The following is a 21,408-nucleotide window of genomic DNA, read 5'->3' on the forward strand; positions in this document are numbered from 1 at the left end:
CCCTTCCATACAACAGTTTCACATTTCTCTAAAGCTAACTTAGCCAAAGAGTGGACAATGATATTACAAGATCTATGCATATACTTAATACTAACATGCTCGAAGTTTTCCATTAACTTTTGAATTTCCGACAACACCCAAAAGATCTCGGATCTGTTGCCCTGCCCGTTGTTTACTAAGCAGACCACTCCTTGAGAATCTGATTCCACAATTAAAGCTTTTACATGAGTTTCTCTCGCAATCTGCATGCCCCACTCCATAGCTTCTGCCTCAGCATAAGAGACATCTCCATGGAATTTAGAAATCTTGATTGCAGCTGCTGTAACTTGCCCCGTTTCATCTCTGATGACAGCCCCCAGACCAGCAAGGTTCTTTTATGAGCTGGCAGCTGCATCGATGTTGACCTTTACAAATCCTTTTTTAGGGGGGGGGGGGATACCAAGCCTGTTGAGACATCCTCTGCTGATTTTCATTGCTTACATCAGTTGAAGATTGCACCCTCTTATAAGCCTCCATTACAGCTTCAGCTTTAGCCACCATAATCTGGGGATTCTCTCGTTTTTCTTTGAACAGCAATTGGTTTCTTGCATTCCACTTCACCCAAAGAATCGATACAAACAACTCTATGTCAGCTTTGCTTCTCATTCTTTTCATGCTATGCAACATACTCAAAATATCCTGCCCAGGAGCTGCATGGATATCATTATCAAAATGAGTAAGTCTCCATACCTTCTTAGCAGCTTTACACTCCACTAAAGCATGAACTACATTTTACACACCTGGCAGGTAGGCTCCTGAATATTTTCCTCTTCCACAAATTCTCAGCTGAAAGAAGTAGGTTTTTGGCTGCCCTCCATGCAAAAATTCTTATCTTTTTTGGCAGAGCAAGAGACCATATGATATTCCACTCATTTTTCGAAGTCTCTGAGCTTGAAGGCATGGCTGGAAACAAGAGAAAAGTTGGAATCAATTGATTTTCTTGCTAAAGTTTCTGTCTGAAAATTAATGGAAGAATATCAAAAACCTGAAGCACATTAAAGCTCCTGCTAATTCTTCTTTTCTTTGGCTCCTGCAAGTTCTTCTTTTCTTTCTGATTTTTATATTCATCTCTTTCAAATCACATTTCTATTCGGGGTTTTAAAATGCGAGTAATAAAAATTCTGTCGCTGGTTTTAATGAAGAATGAGGTGAATTAAGTTTACTTTTGGAAAAAAAAGTGGTATTTTAAAGGGGTTTCGTTCAGAAGGAAGGGTTTTAAGAAGAGTTCAGAGGGGTGCTAATAGCATCAATTTACCGTTATTATTGCTTCTCATAGACTTCAAATACCTTATTATTGTTAATCACAATTGTTTAATTTATATTAGAAACGAAAAGGCATTACAATAATTAAACATTTCTTTTTTTCATTTAGTCAATAAATCCTTCTATATATTCCGGTCAATTGTATGAATGGATGAACGATTAGATTAATTTTCATTTATTCAGATCCCGTGCATGATAAACAACAATACATTTTAATTTGGTAATAAAAAATAGAATACTTGATTCTTTGAAAAAAAATTTTCTTGGGGTTCCCTTAAAGCAATTGCATTCATAATTATAATATAATTAAAAAAAAAACAAAATAAGTGGGGTCTAATAAGATATAAGGTGCGTTTGTATTTAAGGTTAGACAATACTAAAATATTTGGTAAACAATAGCTGCTGTAGCTTAAAAGTTATGTTGACCTGATTTTTCACTTGTACGATGAAAAATTTATTATATCTTTAATAATTTTGTCAAAATTATTATTTAAAATTTATATTATTAACTTTTATTTTATAGTTACATTTTTTTTCCACAACAACTATAACTTAAAAAGCATAGCATACCTTAATTCTTATAACAAATAAAATATCAAAAAGTAGGTGCTAAGTAGCTCCTCTATTCTTATATTTTCTTGGTTCATTAGAACCTTGATAAAATGATACTCAATAAATTAATAACATCAATTAAATAATATTTTTCACCAATCCCAACCTGGGACTAACATAATATATTTTTTTTCTATAGGATAGTAATTTTTTTTAAAAAAATTCATATTTTTTCTATAACACCCAATTATTACATAAATTAATAATTATTTATATTGAAACTAAATCTAAATGGTATGTCTTAAGTGACTTTTGTAAAGTTTGTTCTCAACATTGCTGGCTTCTTGTTTTAAATTGATTTGTTTTCTTGGTCTGGCAATTTTTTTTTAATTATTATTTTACAACGATGTACAATTTTGATTCTAATTTAAATCTAGATTTTACAACATCCACACAGTCCACATGTCATGTGATTTCGACATGGCAATCACTAAGCCTAAAAAAAAAAAGAATAATAATAATAATAATAATAATATTGAGATTACCGACAAATCAAACAAAGCTTTATCATATTTTTTGAAGTGGTGATTTGCTGTCAAAGGCATCTCATGTGACCCAAGCGAGAAAAGGAGTAAAGTGTGCAACCAAAATAATTTTATACACACACACATATATATATATATAACTTATTAAAAGCAGCAATCAGCGGAATCATTTTCCTCAAACAAAATTGACAAATGTTTCAACTAAAGGAAAATGACATCAACAAAAAAGCTCCAACAATCCTTCATTATTTACCACTAGTCAAGTTTGAAACTTTGAAACTTCACCGTCACAACTTTGACAAACAAACAAATTTATAAATTGAACATCAACCATTGGGCCAAAAAAAAGTAATTAAACGGTAAAATTATTTTAAAATAAAATTTTTTTGCACAAGTTTTCATCAGCCAACTCCAGCTTAAAGAAGATGGCTTAATAGACACTAAACACTAGTAGTGACTACCTGAACAAATGCTAAATTTTATGATTGAAAATTAATCAAACAGCCCGGCACCATCACTCACTACATCATTACTCACTTAAGTTAATGCCTTCCACAAGAAATTGCCATGTGGCACAAGAGCTCCAGAGGGACTGGCTTGCATATAAACAAATACGATTATTACAAAGTACTGATCAATCTCTCTGACGTATATTTTCATTTTTTATGTCATCCCACATTTTTGCTCATAACTTATCGGGAAGAGAAAAATATTAATTACTTGTATGGAGCTTCTCCACGGTGATTTGCTTCTACAATTCCAAGAAAATAGACAAAAAGAACTATACGGCATGTGTGATTTCTACAAAGCACCCGTTAAATATGATTGGCCTCTGTAAAAAGCTTGGTGGTCAAAAAAATTTACCTATATCTCTTTGAATTCTGATGTTTCAGCATCTTGTTCTCCTTTATGATAAGCTCAGCATAGAAAAGCTCGTTCCATGCATCGGGTACACCAGGAAGGCACCAGTGGCTGCAGTCCTGGTACCTCAATGGCGACCTCCTTTCCGCATCTGATATGTGTTGCTTTCTATAGATTGACGGATGACCATCCTTCCGGTAGTCAGTCAATCGGGTAATGTTGAGGTAAGTGACATGGGTTTTCATCCCTTTGAGCACTGACTCTAATACTTTCATCTTAGGTGGATACGCTGTGAGATATGTCTTGTTCTTGATCGGTTCAGTCTCGTGATCACATGCCCCTCCGGAATTCCACTGCCCTCCGCTGAATTAAAAACAAAAACAACATTTAGAGAAACATTAGTAAAGTATTATTGTTGAGTCCAAGGTTCAAGATGCTGAGCTCCCAAAGCAGTTACAGTGGGAAACAAATGCAATATCCATATGGCACCATCTAAGGTCTTTCACTAAAACTTTACATCGGAATTAGTAACGCAAGAATAGGCAAGACCAACACAATTAAAAAAATTGAATTAAATATATTCATTACCTGAAATGGGAAGCAGAGTAACCCCTGAAGAAAACCATAGACTTCATTGGATTTACATTGGCATCAACCCACCTAGCCCACGTTGTTAAAGCTCTTCGGAAAGCCTCAAGAACATTCAGCTCACCATATACATGGCTACCCTCTTGGTAATAATCTTTCCTGCAAATATCAACCGTTGTTTTAGTTTCTGCTAATCAATATTTAATTACCATAAAAAAAATTTGTTAATAAGAACAACAAATGCCATACCCTTCAGCAGTTTTGTCATGAGTCCACCAATGACCGGTGTTGAAAATAATGATATCGGCACCTTTGTATTGATCAGAAGACCTTCCTACTAAATCCAGCCGAAGCGTTTCCTTCTTCGTTCCGTCTTTTTCTGGCATTTCCCATTCTTGGACTAAGAAAGGCGATACAAAGAACTCCACAGAACAGTTGTAATCCTATCGAACGAAAATTATAAAATAAACACGAGAATATAGAACAAACATGAATGGTAAATGATTAATAGATCAATAACATACTTTGAATATAAATGAGTACGATGCTTCTCCACGAAAATGGGATCTCCCATTGGCTTCATAAACATTCTTTGGATCTTTTGCTAAGTTTTTCAGAATGCAAACAAGAGATTCCCACATATTCCTATTCAATGAATCGCCGACAAACACAAGTCGCTTGCCTCTTAACAATTCCAACATATGAGCTCCATTCAACCTATATGCAATTCAAATTCATCTAAACCAGTTTAACATAATTGACGATTAATTCCAGTGGTATAAGCAAAGACATAAATTGATCAATAAGTATAAATCAAACGAATAAACTGAAACTCTGATCCATACCTTGGCAATTTACACCCTTTAGGCTTCCATTTCATTTTCAGAAAATCTCTGTCAGGCCTTCCATTACGAAGGCAGCCAAATTGCTCATCAATAAAAGAACAAGTTTCTGCTTTATAAAGCGGATATGAATCATCATGAACCCATTCTCCATCAAACAAATCACAGTTCATCAAATCCTCCATCCACTGCTTCACCACAACCCCTGCATCATTTCCATTCCTCCGTTTCTTCCCATCATCACTCTGTTTCTTCGCCAAAGATGCCGTGTAATTCGATGTCACTCCATCCTTCACCAATGAGCTTGAATTAGTGCTCTTACTAGCAGGTGCAGCACTCTGATTTGCCTTCAAATTTTGATCTTTAACAGAAATTTCCGAACTTTGAGTTTGGTTCTTCACACTGGATGGGGCCTTATTGACAACTGAGGTTTGGTTTGCGCGCAAATCTGCATCTCTTTTTGTACTCTGAGTCTTATTGTGCACACTGGATGGTGACTTATTCACAACTGAGCTTGGCTTCGCCTTCAAAATTTGATCTTTATGAGAAATTTCTGAACTTCGAGCCTGGTTTTGCACACTGGATGGTGGCTTCTTGACAATTGAGGTCTGATTTGCATGTAAAATTGCAACTTTACCAGCATTCTCGGTACGGTTTTTTGTACTGGGTGGTTCTGAAAAAGTGATGTTGTTACCATTAGATCTAGTACCATTAAATTGGGAAGCCGAAGAAGAGGCTGAAGAAGAAGAGGAGGAGGAGTTATGGGGCTGCTGTAAATTGGGGAAGAAGTGAGAGAAAACAGAAGAGGACTTAGATCTTGCGGCAGTAATGGAAGTGGTGAAGATGTTGGAGAAAGAGAGAGAAGAAGAGGTGTTCGAGGAAGGATTGAAAGCAATGAAAACAGTGAAAGCAACAAAAACAAACATACACCCATATGCGAAAGCAACACTTCTTCTTGTTTTGAAGAGACTGAAGGTGCTTTTGAACTCTGTCACCAGCTTACTCAACTGCTTTGTTGCTTCCGCCATAGCCCTTCTTCTTTTTGTTCCTCCTTTTCAGAGAACAAAAAACTCCTTCACATATAATTATTATTTTTTTGGAGAAAAAAAAAACACAACTGAGCTGAATGTTGGTGAGAGAGAGAGAGAGAGAAAGGTTGTTTTGAAGTTAATGGGGATTGCTGAAAGAGAGAGATGTCTGTGCAAGGAGGGGACTTGCGTGTAGGGGAGAGAGAAGGAGATAAGAGTTCAGTAAGGAAACACAAGCGGCGTCGTTTTTTGGGATGGTTATTTTGGGAAGAGAAGATCTCGTTAAACAACTTAAACTGTTCTTCAAATATGTCTTTAGTTTTTGCATATAATAACAGAAATGCCACTGATGCAGTGAAATGTGTGTGCTATTGGAGGAATTTTTGTAAAGAGTAATGATACAACCATAAACTCTTGTACAAATTTATTTTGTACAAACTGATGTGGCATGATAAGATTGGTTGAATTAAATATCACTTGACCCACATAATTTGTTTTTATTAATTTATATTTTCATTCAACCAATCTTATCGTGCCACGTCAGTTTGTACAAAATAAATTTGTACAAGAATTTGTGACTATATCATTACTCTTTTGTAAAAGTCTAAAAAGAGTTGCGTCGATATACAATTGTTTTTAATTATTTATGGCCAGTTTAGAATTGTTGGTAAGAGGTTTGGAAAGGATTTTGAAAAATTAAAATTTAATTTTATTGTTCAATAAATTATTTATAATAAAATCGCTTCATCTTATAGTAGGTTTTGATAAGTATGAAAGTGGTAACTTTTCAAATTTAATTTTAAGAATTAATTTTATACATATTTTTATATTTTAATTATTTATATTTTTATAACAATTTAATAATAAAATTTATCAAATACATAGGATTCCTTAATTATATTATATTATATATATATATATATATATATATATAATAACTTTTCAACCAAAAAGTCTCCTTCAAACTAAAAAAACACAAAAAAAAAAGTATTAAAATATGTTTATACACTAAAGCAGTGAGAGTTGTTATCATATAAAGGGTCCGTTTGGGGCAGCTAGGCTACCATAGCGCAGCTGCTCCCCATACTTTGTTCCAAGGGATATTCCCCTAAATTAAAGCATGGGGAGCACAGCGCAGCTATCCCAAACACTCTCAATATTGTCGGATTAATCTGCAGTTATATAATCATTTATAATATATTATATAATCGCATTTCATATTTTTATCATCATTTACAAGACACTACAGAATTACTTCACGTTTACAATTGTTCATCAAAATATTTTTATCTTACATATTTATTTATTTAAAATATACGTAAAAAGTTATTCAATTGTTTGAAGATACTAATGTCATGGCAAATGTTGTTGATTGGCAATGCGGGAGACGTGAGTTCAATTTTCTTCGCCTGCTAAACAAAAATACCAAAAGAATAGGAGCTTATTCAAGTCACCGCCCCATTTTCCTGTACGGTCCTGGGTGGCAACCGGCGGATATGGGAACTGGATTTTTTATTAACAATAAAATTTTGTTTTGGTTTTGTTTTTTTTTTTTAATCACAGAGTTGATATAACCAATTAAAAAAAGACTTGTACATACATTATTATAAGATTTCGTTTAGTATTGAACACTATAAATTTTAAAAACGTTAAAAAATTAATAGTAAAATGTATAATTTTTTTAACCTTCTTAATGGGATAGCTCTTGATAACTTGAAAATCGCGATTCTATCATTCAAAAGAGCAACCAACTGGCTAACTTACAGATTTTATTTTATTTTATTTTTTGAATGAATACTAGTAAATCATCTTTAGTTATATTATTAAATTTTTATTCCTAAAAGTGCAAAATAAGATTTATTTTAAAGACATTAATAACTAACTTTTGGGATAAAAACAAACTGTTTAGTGATAACCTATTTTTATTTTTCCACTTAAAGCAGAGATCTGCATTTGCAAAATAACAATAATGGAATTTTGGAATATATCCATTAAATCCCTGGTTCATAATTTCAAAGTGGGTTAGGTTTCCATAATGTCCCAGAGACCGACATTGAACAAAAAGTACCCACTAGTACATCATAAAGACCTTGACTCTCATGCTCCAACTAACAATACCTCAAACCATAAAATAAAAAAAAAATTAAAAAAAAAATTGAAAACGCAATTAAAATGTTGACAACACTACAACAAAACAAGACCAACTTGTACGTTTTCACATTGATCATTTATCAACTTGAAATATTTTTAATTACATTTCTTGAGATTTGAAAGTGATTCAATTGATATTTATCTAGATTAAGCTTGATTATTATTTATTTTTTATTTTTGGAAAAATACAGTGAGATTTCACTAATTAAAAAAAAAAGTTTTACAATTATTCCAAAAATTTATTTTTAATAAATGCAATGGTCGAAGAAAAAGACGATGGCAAAGTTGTAAAATGAAGCATATTTTTTTCGTAATTTTAAATGCCCCTGAGATTCCACTTTCCATTCATACGATTTCCCGCTGACCGGTTTCCGTTTAGCATGTCCAGCATACTAGCACTTTCCGTGTGGGACCAACAGTACCGTTTTACAGTACGACATGTGCCACGTGTCAGAACTCATAGCTTCGGGATCCAATATCTGATGAAACTTGACGGCCCAGATCTAATGAGGATGCCCTTTAACCATCGAGTATGTAAGTCACCGGGAGGTGACGGGAAACTGTCTCAATTTCAATAATGAGTGGCTTGTGACGCATTCGCATTGGAGGGCCCCATCACAGACAACAGAAGAGTTGTGAATCCAGGCAATGGCGTGATTTTGTTTGGAATCACCGGCACATGTTGCCGCAGGCCCGCAGCAGCAGCAGCACATCAATTTTTAATTTTAATTTTAATTTTTTTGTCGCCAGCTCATTTTGCATTTCTGAGAAATTGCGAATTCTGCCCTCTCAGAATTACCATGATTGAAATATTATTAACCGTTTAGGAATAGTTAGGGTAAAAAAAATAAAATTAATAATATAAAATATTTATTTTAGTTATGAGTTATAAAATATACTCAATAAAAATATTATATATATATATGTTTACAAATATGTAAATAAATTTTATTAAATATTATATTTAATTTGATTATTTATATTCCCAATAATAAAATTTATTAAAAACATATGATTGCATTTAAAATTTACAATAATTTTAAAAATAAATTTTATTAAAATTTAACTGATTTTCTTCACTACTTACTATTTCAATTGCACACAATTAACATTAATTATTTTGAAAAACTACTATGCCTTATTGTTGTTCTTATTGAAAAAAAAAAAAGTTAATTATTATAATAACTTTTGTATCCTTTAGTCTTTTCATTCGTGAGCCTCCATTATTTGTTTCCATTGCTTAGTTGCTTCATTTAATTTGTTCACTTCAAATCAAAAGGTACAACATTCATGATATTTCTAACTGTAATTTAGTTGAGAAGTTCGTTCGGCAGGGAATTATCTTCTAGTTTTCAATCAAAACCTTTTTTTTTTTCACTCTCTCAAAAAAATTAAAAATAAAAACTTTTTTTCACGTGTTTTGCTGCTGATGTTGCTAAATAGTTAATTAGTAAAATTTCTCTGCGATATGTGATCGTTACCACATTAACACTTATAAATAATAATAATAATGACGTTTTTTTTATGTAAATTATTTTTTTCTTGTTTCTTTTGATCATTTTACTAGGAAACACTGTTAAATAGAATTACATGCGTCAAATATTGTTTCAAAAGTAATACTATAGTTTAATCAATTTAATGAAAAGGAAAACAAAAGTAAAGTTATACGGTTATAAATTTCTTATGCAAAATTTGTTCCCCAAATAATATTAATTGAATAATAACAACTCGCAAACAGCTAATATCCATTGATCACTGAATTTATCAAATATTATCCTGATTAATAAAATAAATCATTCATCACTGCCTTCCGTAACACATGTTTTATTACAATAAACAGTCTTTTTTTGAAAAAAAGTAAATTCCCGTCAAAGATCTAAAAATAAAATAAAATAGATTTTTAAAAATCCGTACATGTAAGCGTGGACTTCGATGGACTTGTGTACGAGTTTTGAGTATCTGACATTTTAACAATACGCGTCAACTCCAAATACCATGCTACTGTTCTGTCGGTGCTCCGTCGGTTCTCTCTCCTTTTATTTTTTATTTTTAAATCATAAAATAATAAACAATTATTAAATAATGTTTGGGACATGACCGTCTAACCCGCAGAGTTACGAAACTTCTGTCATACTGCGGTCGTACATCGACACGTTGAACTCTTAATTTCGTACATGTGAACTGGATTTATCCTCTGTTTGAGATACCATTAAAAAAAAAAAACATGATTAAACTATAAATGAGTTTAAGTAATGATGTAACTCTTGTATAAATTTATTTTGTACAAACTGATGTGCCGTTAATTCATTAGTTGAATGAAATATTTTTTGGTTCACATGATTTATTTTTATTATTTTATATTTTTATTCAACTAATTAATTAATATCACATCAATTTATACAATATAAGTTTATATAAGAATTTATAGATGTATCATCACTCAATGAGTTTTTAGGCAAGCATAAAAGTTGTGTGCGTATTGTATAGTTAGTAGAACGTTTTATTTATCGTTATTTAAAAAATTTATATAAAATTTTTTAAAAATTATCCAAATATTGATTTACTTAGTCATTTCATAATTTAAGATTATTATATCCCCTTTTTTTCTTTTTTAATAAAATCCGCATTATTCATTGAAAAAAAAACTGTAAATGAGTTTTTATAAACATTCCATAGGCTCATGGATACAGACACACACACACACACACTTCATTTAAGTGATTCTAAGAAGATTTTTTTTTTTTTTTAATTGAGAAAATCATATCAAAATTTAGATCAAGAATAAGTTAATTCAATAAAATTCTATATGATATTTATAATCGGATTCACCCACGCGCGGTCACACATCATCTTTCAATCATGTGATAAAAAAGACCGGCCGAATATGTCCAAAGCAGAAGGAATCAATTTGTTTACCAACAAAAAAATAAATAAAAAAGTAAATTTCAGCGATTAATTATCGAACATTGATCCAACTGGAAGCTTCTGGTTCTGGCCTTTAAAGAACATAAACAAGCTTCTACTTCAACAACCAAAAGACTGTTTCTTCTTTTGCAATAATGTTTAAAGAACCAAATACGATCTGATTCAGGCAGGGATGGAGTGATGTCGAGTCACATTATTATGAATGATCAAAGGCTGCTGCGTAATTGATTGGCAGAAATCGGAAAATAACAATATTATCGTTCGAATATTAGATGAGAAAATTAAGGCACAATCAATAATAGAGAGAAATTCAAAATCTAAGACAAAGCGAACCTTAAATTTAATAATTAAAGAAGATGGTGGAGCTTTTGTAACTTCAAAGACATTTTCTTTATTTTTAAAGGAGTGAATAAATTTATTTGGTTAATTAATAATCGGTTTAATAAATCAATTATATAATTTATATAACAATTGTGATATTTATTACTATTGTTATATATAAAAAAATCATATATTCTTTTTTTTTTAATGAAAAAATTTCATATATTCAATTTAATAGAATTTCGGACTAAATATCAATTTTTTTTTTATGAAATTTATAAATCACTTGACTAAACCCTAAAAAAAAAAAAAAAATTGAAAAAGATGAACGATGATTCCTTTTGAAAGGTTGATAGAGGGGCACTTAGCTTTCTGCTTTTAAAGAAAATTTCATAAATTACTTTTTCACTTTGTGCTTTCGATTTTTGCAAGTTGGGTATACAGCCTACATATGTTTCGTACGATACTTTTATTCATGTAGAAATTTAAAATAACATCATACCCTAAATCTATAGAACTAGCAACACCAATGATGCATCTAATTTCTTTATTGAAAAAAAAATTATTTTATTTATTTATTTTTAAACGCAAAATTATAAAAGAAAACCCATATATTTAAGGAGGCCTGAAATTTTCTTCCAACCATTATTAATAACATTTATATCATTTTCATCAAAACGCAGCAGCCCTTTTTTAAATTATCAGATTCAATGGCATTATTGAAAAGCAATTGAAAAGATCTGGCTTGTTATAAATGTGAACCCGCCACCCAAATTGAAAAGAAAACGCAACCCAACCCAACCCATATGAAGAAAATGACAATGAAGAAAGGGTCCCGAGACATTTAAAAATCCACAAAATCTTTCAACTAATTTTGTCCACCGACTCAATAACTTAAATCAGATTTGTTAAAACTTCACAAAACAAGAAGACAAGTGCACAATCGTCATTCAATATATTGGTATTAAAACAATCAAAGCTAATGTTGTAATTCACATGATTTCTTCACATTTTGTGCCCCCTTTCGCATGATTTGAGGACTTTACTTTAATGGCGATACTCGCATGACTTGCCACACGTCGATTCGTTAAGCACAATGTATCAACTATTAGAGGAAATTGATTTAAATAAATAAGATTTTAATTGTTTAGTGTTACCACAAATTGAGACATAATTAAGGCAATCATATCCCTCGAAGCTGGTTTAAAAGGCTAAGCTGATCGTACTTTAAAATAATGGTAGGGTTACGGGTTCTATGAAATTTCATTGTACGTGAAGGTTTCTTGACCCAATAAAACTTTGACGTTATATTAAATGAAGTATTTCAAAACCCAAGTAGTATGTGTTTTCATGGGAATTACCAAAATGTATTGGCCAATTGAAGATGATCTTGACCCTAAGCTCTGGGAAGTTTTTATTGAACCCTTGCTAATAAACTCATGTTTGAAAATTTGTCTCCAACGTTATTTATGAGAAGAGTAATTAGAAATATACATAATGGTATAAACTAATATGACATGAAAAAAATTAATTGAATGAAAAAACACAAAATTTAAGATAATTAATGTTCAATGACATTTTATTGCGTATCTATTTATTATAAAACAAACCAATCATAATCGCAATTAAAATAAAAGAGAGAAAAAAGTATTTAAGGTACATATCATATTAATATTGAAGGTTCAAATATTTGGCAAGGAAGTGGGTCTACCCTCAACAAGTTGATGGATACTAAATATTTTGATAGTGAGACGGATGCATTAATTGAGTGGTTACAGAGTCTACTACAAATGAATTTACATGATAAGGACAACATTGTTGAACGTTTTTCAAATTTAGAAATTCAATGCAAACATAAATTCTTACTTCTTCACCATGTGCATGGACCACTGAAAAATGCTGAGAAAATTGGCAAACGACATCTGGGTACGAGTCATATGTATTTGATCAGTCCAAGTTTTAATAATGTTAGAAATATTTGTATTTCTTTCTTGCAATATTATCATGATTCTTGATTCATGTTCCAAAACTCTAAAACCATGACGTGTGCATGTGCATTTGCAATCGAAAACAAGATGTGAAGCAAAGTATGTTACGAATAGGAGTGAATTGTAAGAATGAATGTGGGTTTGAAGGAATCTCGAAACATAGCAACCCAAATTCAAAAAACTTTAAAAGATTATATATATAAATTTGGAAATGTTAAGGACAACATCTTATATAGAATGAAAATGGACATTGGGTTAAATATATAAGTTTTGGACAATCCTCAATTTAAAAATTAACTTTTGAGTAGGAGTTAGATCAATGGGTTTTTATATAATATCAGAGTTAGATTCATGCACAAGTGACCGACCCATACTAAATTATCACATGACAAAGACCAAATAAAAATATCAACTTGCCATGATAAGAATGTTAAAAATAATTTTAAAGATTATATATATATATATATATATAATTTGGAACTGTTAAGGACAATGTCCCATGTCAATTTTGAATGGACTTTGGGTTAAATACATAAGTTTTAGGTAACTCTCAACTCTACAGTTGGATTTTAAGTATGAGTTAGATACATGAGGTTTTATATGGTATTAGAGCCAGATTTATGCACAGGTGATCGGCTCATACTACCTTATCACTTGATAAGGACTGAGCAAAACGACTAACTTCCACATGACATGAATGTTAAAGACAATGTCCTACATATATTGAGAATGAATCTCGGGTTAAATATATAAGCTTAGGTAACATTCAATTCTAGACCTTATCTTTTAATTTGAGTTAGGCTAGTGGATTTCTAAAAGAATCTCCCAATTTCTAAAATTCAAATTTATCAAGTGCAATTTTAATTATTGCTCTGTGTTAGTTACTATTAAAAATTATAAGTTCGTTTTTAAAAATATACATTTATACATCTGCACACCAGAGATGAACTTTCGCAAAACTACAAAATGAGAGAGATACTAGATCGATGTTTACCTAACAAATCTCCTCACTTGTAACGTATAAATTCCATACACTAGTATCAGAAAGGTTTTGAGACTTCCATTTACATGAATATGTCTAGAAGTTTAGTGGAGGATTTAAAGTAAAGAAGCAACAAATTAGCTAGGTTGAAGAAAAGATACACGGGTGATCACATGATGATCATGGGTCATCCGTTAAAAGGGATACGCAAGATTATCTCGACCGACCACATTTGACTTTATTAGTTAAATTTATAATATACAAATGCATGCCAATCAATCATATTCATACACAAACATCAGACAAATGTTAATCATTCTGTTTCATATATAGCTAACAGCTTTTCAAATCAAACCCTAGTGAAAGTGAAGGTCGAGCAATTTCCTAGTGCCGCTAGTAATTATTAAGTACTTAGTCAAAGCTAAAGTTCTTTGGGACATGCATTTTGCTTTACAGAGAATTTGGAATGGGGCAACAAATTAGCTACAAGTTATCTGCGATGAATAAGCGTCTAGTGGTAGAATCTTTCTATGGACGAGCTTTTCTTTTTTCGGATTCAATTGCCTAGGCCGAAGATGTTCATCAATATGACATTATGTTAGGGCTTTACTACTTTGATTCCCACCATTACTTTCGCTAAAGAGAGATCTCATTTTATTGAGAACATCAATCTATTGTCTCTATGCCAACTAATAAATAATCATAAAAGATACAGTATAAAGAACAATTGATTACGTACTTATAATTATGTGAGCAAATCACCAAACCAATTGTAATAAAAGTGACTACTGAAACATTAAACATGTTTCCTTGTGCAAGCAGTTTGGGCAATTTTTTTTTTTTTTTTTTTTGGTTGGTGGAGCCAAAGAAGAAGAAACTTAGCCCCACTTTGTGATGAAGCTTCTTTTAATCCCAATCATTTCTCAGAACAGTAAACTGATAAACATTAGTGATTCTCAAAGACGAGATTAAAGCAAGACTATTTATTCTGTAGAAGGTAATTATATTACTTTGAAAGTCAGAATTTGGCTTGGAGTAGAAGCAGTTAGTTGCAACGATCAACTTTGCCTCAAATGATGATAAAAAAAATGAATAAGAAATAAAAAATAAAGGACAAATGTTGCATTTATAGACACAGAATGTGCAGATCAAGCAATTTCGACTAGAATCAATCATCCTTGTTATTAAAAAACGGGGCCTAACTTCAGAAATAAAAAACAAGATGGCCCTGGATCTGGATAGTTAAGGACCCATAAATTGAAAATGGGCCTGATTCTTTTTCTTCCGCTGGGTCTGAAGAAGAGTGAAGCTATTGCCTATTAGCACCCGTTATTTTACCTTATAAAGCCCCACTTCAAATAAAATTACAAACAATGACAGATGAGAATTTTTTTTTTATTTATTTTACATGTGTCATTCCCATCTAACCAAAATAAATTACATAAATTTAGAATTATTTTATTTTATTTTTCCTGTTTCTTAGTGGCTAAATATTTTTCTGTTTAAGATTGTCTTCAAATTATAATTTAAAACATGTGTGATTTAAGTCAATAATTGAAATTTAAAAATTGATCACTGAAAAGACTTTTTAATTTATGTGTATGGTAACAACAAGATTACAAAAGAAAATAAAAATAACAAACCACTATTTTGAGTCTTAATAGTTTAAAAAAAAGCGCTTAGGCTTTGGTTCAATAATAAATTATTACTCTCAAAGATAAACATGATTATGAAGATAGTGATTTGAATTTTTATAAACTCAACCTCCTTTAATTAAATAAAAAATTATGCGTAATTAATTTATAAATTTTTCTCCTTTACCGGATGAAACATTTGCCACGTTGATAGAAAATGGAGCAAATAAGTGATTATTAGCACAGTCAGACAACTTCAGCACTAAGTTTTTGCGCTTCGTTTCTTAATAAAATATTAGGAAAATGAGATTCTCACCACAGTGAGAACCACACTGAGCACAGAACGGTGCGTTTTGTGCTCAGTATAAATTCTAACTGTAGCGGAAATATCGCAACACAAACGCGCCATTCCAAACCCACGCGCGTTCTCCCTCACGCCAACAAATCTCACCACGCTTCCTCCTCACTGTAAGCGCCCCCCCTCCCCGGGGGCGGTCGGCTGCGTCACGCTCCCTCACGGCGCCTCACTCTCTCGGCTCTCTTAGAAAATTGAATTGCGGCTTCCGCCGTGGGGTTCTCTCCTCAACTGCCGTTGTCTCGTCTCTGACAGCTGCCTTAATCAAATTCTGAAGGTAGTTTGCTTCAATTCATTACATTAATTTCAAATTTGGTTTGTGTGGGATTATGAGTTTGTGAAGATTTAGTTCTGTTTCATGGTAAACTATTTTTTGCTCAGTGTGTTGAGAATATCAGCACGGTTTAAAATTCTTTTTAGATTCTGTCGTAAAGTTTTCTTTGTATTGGGCAAGTCAGTTACTTTAGTTTTGTGTCTGAAAACAAAAACACTTAGCTTAGTGAGTTTTAAGAGATTTTGCTATTTTGTTCAACGAAGCTTAAAAAGGGGAAGCTTTTATGGCGTCTGTGAGCCGAGGCAATTTGGATCGGGTGCTTTTTCAGTTCATTTGTTTGTTTCTTATTTGGGTTCTTTATTGTTAGATGTTCTTTTGAGATTCTGGCATCTGGCATCTGGCTACTTGCTTTTGTGGAGTTTTTTTATTATTTGAATTCTGTGAATTCTTTGTTTTCTTTCCCAAATGATTCCACTCTATAAAATATATATTGTGCTTGGCTAGAATTTTCTTTTAGATAATTGCATCCTGTACATTGGCTTAACCTGTCAAGAATGAGAATGATGGAAGATGCCTATCTTGGAAAGAATATATTGAGTTACATAGTACCGGTTCCAAATGAATAAATTGGAACTTGCCTAAAACAGGCACCAATCCACCATGACACCAAGCCTTTTTAAAATTTTTTTTTTTTTAAGTTTAAAGAAACTTATGTTGCTTCTTTAGATCTGTTTTAGCTTATGATGAATTTTGCTAATGGTAAAATCCCTCTCCTTCAAAGTTGGGGGAGGGGAAGCATCTATAGGCATATGTGTACATTATGGAGCTCGAACTACATGTCGCAGTAATACATTATTCTCTTTGCTTTGCAGGTTTTGATCAACATGAGTGATTGGGATGTAGGTCTGTGCTTGAGAGGCCGGAGTGATGACCAGAATTCTGTCAACCAGACCAAAGACAATCAACTGATGAAGTGTTGTTGTTCTTTATATTGATTGTTGGAAATTATGTGTTATTTCCAGATTTTTAGAAAATTATGATTGCTGGAAATAATTATATATGTACAATCATTATGTCCTCCAGCACAAGTGAATTTCCAAACCCACAACTGAAAGCTTGCGAAAAATTTGTAGAAAATTTGTACATCAAATCCACAAGCTAAGTGTTGTATCAGAATATGAATGACAATAAAACAAAAATCTGTGTTCTTCATTCTTAAAATACTAATACAATACAAGTACATTCTTATTCTGAGAAATAACTACCTATTAACTCCATATTCATTATCTTGTTGAAAGAGTAGCTGCTGAAAATGTCCATGTCGCTGAGCTTGTATGTGCTATTAAAAAAAAATTAAACATCTTGTTGTCATCCGAAAAAATAAAGAAGGCAAGATGAACAAATAAAAAACTTATCACTACTTTCGGTGCAAGAATTTTATGTAGATATTGAATAAACATTATCCTCAATTATTTGTCACAATAATTTATATTCAATTCATGGTGTGTTGCAGCAAGCTTCCCTTGTTTAACTAAATGACAGCTGAATCTTTACAACTAATTATCTTTACAATCAAATTTGGAATTAATTAGCAAATTACCGCTAGAAATCGATGAGTGAAGCTAAGAGAGTGAGGCTGCAAGTCGAATTTTTGAGACAGCCGAGAGAGTGAGGCGCTGTGAGAGATGCAATGGACGGGCGAGAGAGAGACGAAGCCGATGGTGATTGCTGGATTGGTAGGATTGAGGGAGAGAGCGAAAGAGCCAGAGCGTGCGTGCTTGTTCTGCCAGAGAGCGCGTATGTTTTTTCTCAATGCGCGTGTGTTGTAATTATCCATCTACAGTGACCATTTTATAGTTACCTTGAAACGCACCGTTCGGTGCTATATGTGGGGCTGAATGTTGTGAGCATATCGGTGCTGAAAATATTATTCAGCATGACCTAATCACCTAAACGGTTATAAGGTATGAACCAAAGTGGTTGGTCCGTGGTGTCCACGCGCATGTTAAAAGCGTGGCAACTTTTTGTCCAAAATCCCCAATCCGTACACGCGCATTTCGTGTTTCTCAGTGCGTGCGGGTGCGGCCCTCGGCTACTCGTACAAATACGAACAAAAAATAATTCTAACCGAAACCATAGAAAGAACAAGAGCAGAAGAGAAACGAGTCCTCTTCGTCTTCATCTTCATCTTCATCTTCATCTTCATCTTCATCTTTATCTTCATCTTCTAGAGTTTTCACTTTTGATGGCTTGTTTTCTGTAAATCAAGCTTCGACAATCTGAACCGTTGATAAAAAAAAAAAAATGAGGATCAGAAACACTCACGACATTCCTCCTTCTTCCTCTTCCCTTTCACCAACCGGACGCCACTTCGATGATCATACATTTGCTCGGACGTCGTCGGCATCGTCGGAATCGCCACGCGTGATGATAAGCAGAATCAACGGTCGCATTAACAACATCGATTCGACGAGTCGCAGCACTTTCAATCAGGTGCTCATGATCTGTCGAAACTTTGTTCATCATCATGATGATCACTCTTTAATTTGCATATAGTATTAAATGCAGCGAAACTTTAGCTGACACGGCGCCGTTTTCTTCTCGTTGTTGTCGTTGCAGGAGCAGGACAAAGAAATCCGCCACGAAGAAGAAGAAATGTACGTCACTCCAGCTGAACAAAGGTGATTAACCAAATAATAATTCATTGATTCATTTGACAGTCTTGGTTCTAATTTTTCTCTTGTTTTTTAAAAAAAATATATGAAGCAGTGTCGGTTTTTTGTTTTACTTAGTTTGATAGGGGGGTGGCGCGAGGAGGAGAAAGCCATGCCGTTGAAGAAAAGGAGATTTATAAGCTTTGAGGTTGATCAGGAGGGGAGCGATGATATTGATGCCGGGGATAAAATGGTAAAAGTGGAAGGGAAGGAGGAGGATACGAGCACGAGGTGTGGGAGGACAGATGGGAAGAGATGGAGGTGCAGAGGGAGGAGAGTTGAAGGTCACTCAATGTGTGAGCATCACTTGTTGATTCGACGTGTGAGATATCCCGGAGATAATTTGATGAAAAGAGAAATTGGTGAAGATAATGGTGAAGGTGATGGCGATGACCTTGATAATAATAAGAAGAAGAAGAAGAAGAAGAAGAAGAGGGAAAGGACGAAAGCGGAGGAGGGTTGTTTTGGGAATAATGATGATAATAATAATAATAACAACAGCAAGAAGAAGGTGAAGAAGGCTAGATCCATTACTAGTTTGCTTAGAGATACTGTTCCATTTATGCATCTGAATCTGTAATTGGTGCTAGTGATGAATAGTGATGGTGATGAAGGCGATGAAATCTAGTGAAAATGAAACTCTGCTTTAGCAATTAATTAATGTTGGAATTAGTGTATGGTAATCTTTCTTGATGAATCGGATTGAAGTTCTTAATTTCATCTTGCTCCTTCCAAAATTTTTTGTGTTGGTGAGGTTGGTAAATATGTTTTTTTTTTTCAATTAGTTGATAAAAATTAAAAATTAAGACCAGTATATTCAAGCAGTGAATAATACAACAAGGAGATGCAAGAAAACCTTATTATGAAATATATTGAGTAATAAGTATTAATGTGACGGGAGAAAATTTTATTATAAAACCTGTCATGTAGTAAGTACCGATACGACACGGGAAAATTCATTATCAAACCTATCTTACAGTAAGTATGGATGCGACGCGGGAAAATTTTATTATAGAACATGTCTTGGATGCGACGCGGGAAAATTTTATTATAGAACATGTCTTGCAGTAAGTACAGACGCGACGCGGGAAAATCTTATTATGAATCCTCCTAATAAATTATGACACGTGGATTAATTTATTGTCTCTCTTATTTCAATCGCTTGATTTTAGTGTAGATGTGCATGTAGTAAGACTTCATTAGGCAGCATGAATTTTGTGATGACATTTGAAATACTCAAAATTTCAAAATAACCGTTACAAATTACAGAATTAATAAAAGCTTCATTTATATATAGGAGATTTGCGAATTTCGCTTTAAACATCGCCTCTCTTTAAAAATGAATACCATGCATGGTATTTTTGCTTTAATTTGAACGTATAGAGAATAGAGAAAATGCAGCTGCAGATGATTAAGAAGAGAGTGTTTAGTGTTTAGTGCTGAGTGTAGACAGCCGGTCATCCCCATATATACTCGCTCCTTGTCGTCGTCACTCGTGATCAGGCATGATATTTTTAATTGAATTTTTGTTAAATACTATATATGTTGAAATATACTTAATTTCCATAATTTGATTTATTAGCTATGTACGTACACGCAGGAAAAAGAAGAGTAAAAATGTGGGTGCATCAGAAAAAAAAAAAAAGGAGAGGGAGTATAAATGAGTACGACGAAATAGGGCAACAAGGGGTGGCAGCCGCCCTTGAAACTCAGCCTGAGCCTGACGACAGAAAGTTTAACTTTATATAGAGGACTACTCCTCGAAGTCTACAAGAGAATCTTGCGAAGTTCCTCTGCTTCCTCCTGTTTTATTTATTTATTTATTTTATTACACTTAAGTTTATTTAGATATAAAAGGCACTTTTCAAGTGTTAATTAGTGAATGTGGTAAATTAATACTCATTAAATTGATAATTTAAGGTAAATAAACTTGAGATCTATATGGCAAATTAATAATTTAATAAATTTATTAAATGATAAAATTTTAAAAAGATCTTATTTTTCTATAGAATCCAACTAATTTGAGACTATATATATATATATATATATATGAATGATATGTTTAAGATTTTCTTTGTTGTATTTGCATAATGCTTTACACATTTTATCAATCATTATTATTTTTTTATACCTTTTAAATACGAAGCCATTATCGTATCCTATGTGCTATGTTAAGAGAAATGAGAAAAATATCTACGTAATCTATTACCTCAAATCCTTATAAATTAATTTATTGATATATTAATATTTGCTAAATTAATAAAAATTTTATGGTCCCAAAGTTATTAATTTATTGAGATTCTACTATATATATTATAATCTGTAGTTATTACATAAAAAATTATA

At 32.5% G+C, this 21,408-nt stretch overlaps 2 protein-coding genes and 2 long non-coding RNA genes across 4 annotated transcripts; 2 read left to right on the forward strand and 2 right to left on the reverse strand.

The window, feature by feature from the left end:
• Nucleotides 1-2,969: 2,969 nt before the first annotated feature.
• On the reverse strand, nucleotides 2,970-5,962 carry LOC102621843 (protein trichome birefringence). The gene is made up of 5 exons (XM_006492781.4): nucleotides 4,694-5,962; nucleotides 4,373-4,565; nucleotides 4,098-4,291; nucleotides 3,849-4,007; nucleotides 2,970-3,623 (listed from the first exon to the last, which is right to left on the reverse strand). Exons 1-5 carry the CDS (start codon nucleotides 5,716-5,718, stop codon nucleotides 3,260-3,262), a joined length of 1,935 nt encoding a protein of 644 aa, XP_006492844.1. The 5' UTR covers nucleotides 5,719-5,962; the 3' UTR covers nucleotides 2,970-3,259.
• A 9,996-nt stretch (nucleotides 5,963-15,958) lies between these two features.
• Nucleotides 15,959-17,560, forward strand: LOC102631156 (uncharacterized). Its single transcript, XR_370499.4, has 2 exons — nucleotides 15,959-16,351; nucleotides 17,221-17,560. It is a non-coding gene; the product is annotated as an uncharacterized LOC102631156 (long non-coding RNA).
• LOC127903149 (uncharacterized) lies at nucleotides 17,531-18,287 on the reverse strand. Its single transcript, XR_008055865.1, has 2 exons — nucleotides 17,949-18,287; nucleotides 17,531-17,687 (listed from the first exon to the last, which is right to left on the reverse strand). It is a non-coding gene; the product is annotated as an uncharacterized LOC127903149 (long non-coding RNA).
• Nucleotides 18,288-18,487: 200 nt separating this feature from the next.
• Nucleotides 18,488-19,782, forward strand: LOC102618117 (uncharacterized). Its single transcript, XM_006492850.4, has 3 exons — nucleotides 18,488-18,841; nucleotides 18,968-19,029; nucleotides 19,141-19,782. The coding sequence occupies exons 1-3, from the start codon at nucleotides 18,653-18,655 to the stop codon at nucleotides 19,640-19,642; spliced, it is 753 nt and encodes a 250-aa protein (XP_006492913.1). The 5' UTR covers nucleotides 18,488-18,652; the 3' UTR covers nucleotides 19,643-19,782.
• Nucleotides 19,783-21,408: the final 1,626 nt, after the last annotated feature.

Source organism: Citrus sinensis, chromosome 6 (assembly GCF_022201045.2).
Source record: "Citrus sinensis cultivar Valencia sweet orange chromosome 6, DVS_A1.0, whole genome shotgun sequence".
Taxonomy (NCBI): Eukaryota; Viridiplantae; Streptophyta; class Magnoliopsida; order Sapindales; family Rutaceae; genus Citrus; species Citrus sinensis.

Bases quoted from the DNA above. Each gene is read 5' to 3' on its own strand.
- LOC102618117 (XM_006492850.4), top strand. From the start codon at position 18,653: ATGAGGATCAGAAACACTCACGACATTCCTCCTTCTTCCTCTTCCCTT. The intron at 18,842-18,967 runs GTGCTCATGATC...TTGTCGTTGCAG, and splicing joins GTCGCAGCACTTTCAATCAG to GAGCAGGACAAAGAAATCCG. The intron at 19,030-19,140 runs GTGATTAACCAA...TGTTTTACTTAG, and splicing joins GTCACTCCAGCTGAACAAAG to TTTGATAGGGGGGTGGCGCG.
- LOC102621843 (XM_006492781.4), bottom strand. From the start codon at position 5,718: ATGGCGGAAGCAACAAAGCAGTTGAGTAAGCTGGTGACAGAGTTCAAA. The intron at 4,008-4,097 runs GTATGGCATTTG...TGATATTTGCAG, and splicing joins CATGACAAAACTGCTGAAGG to GAAAGATTATTACCAAGAGG. The intron at 3,624-3,848 runs GTAATGAATATA...TTTTTAATTCAG, and splicing joins TACTCTGCTTCCCATTTCAG to CGGAGGGCAGTGGAATTCCG.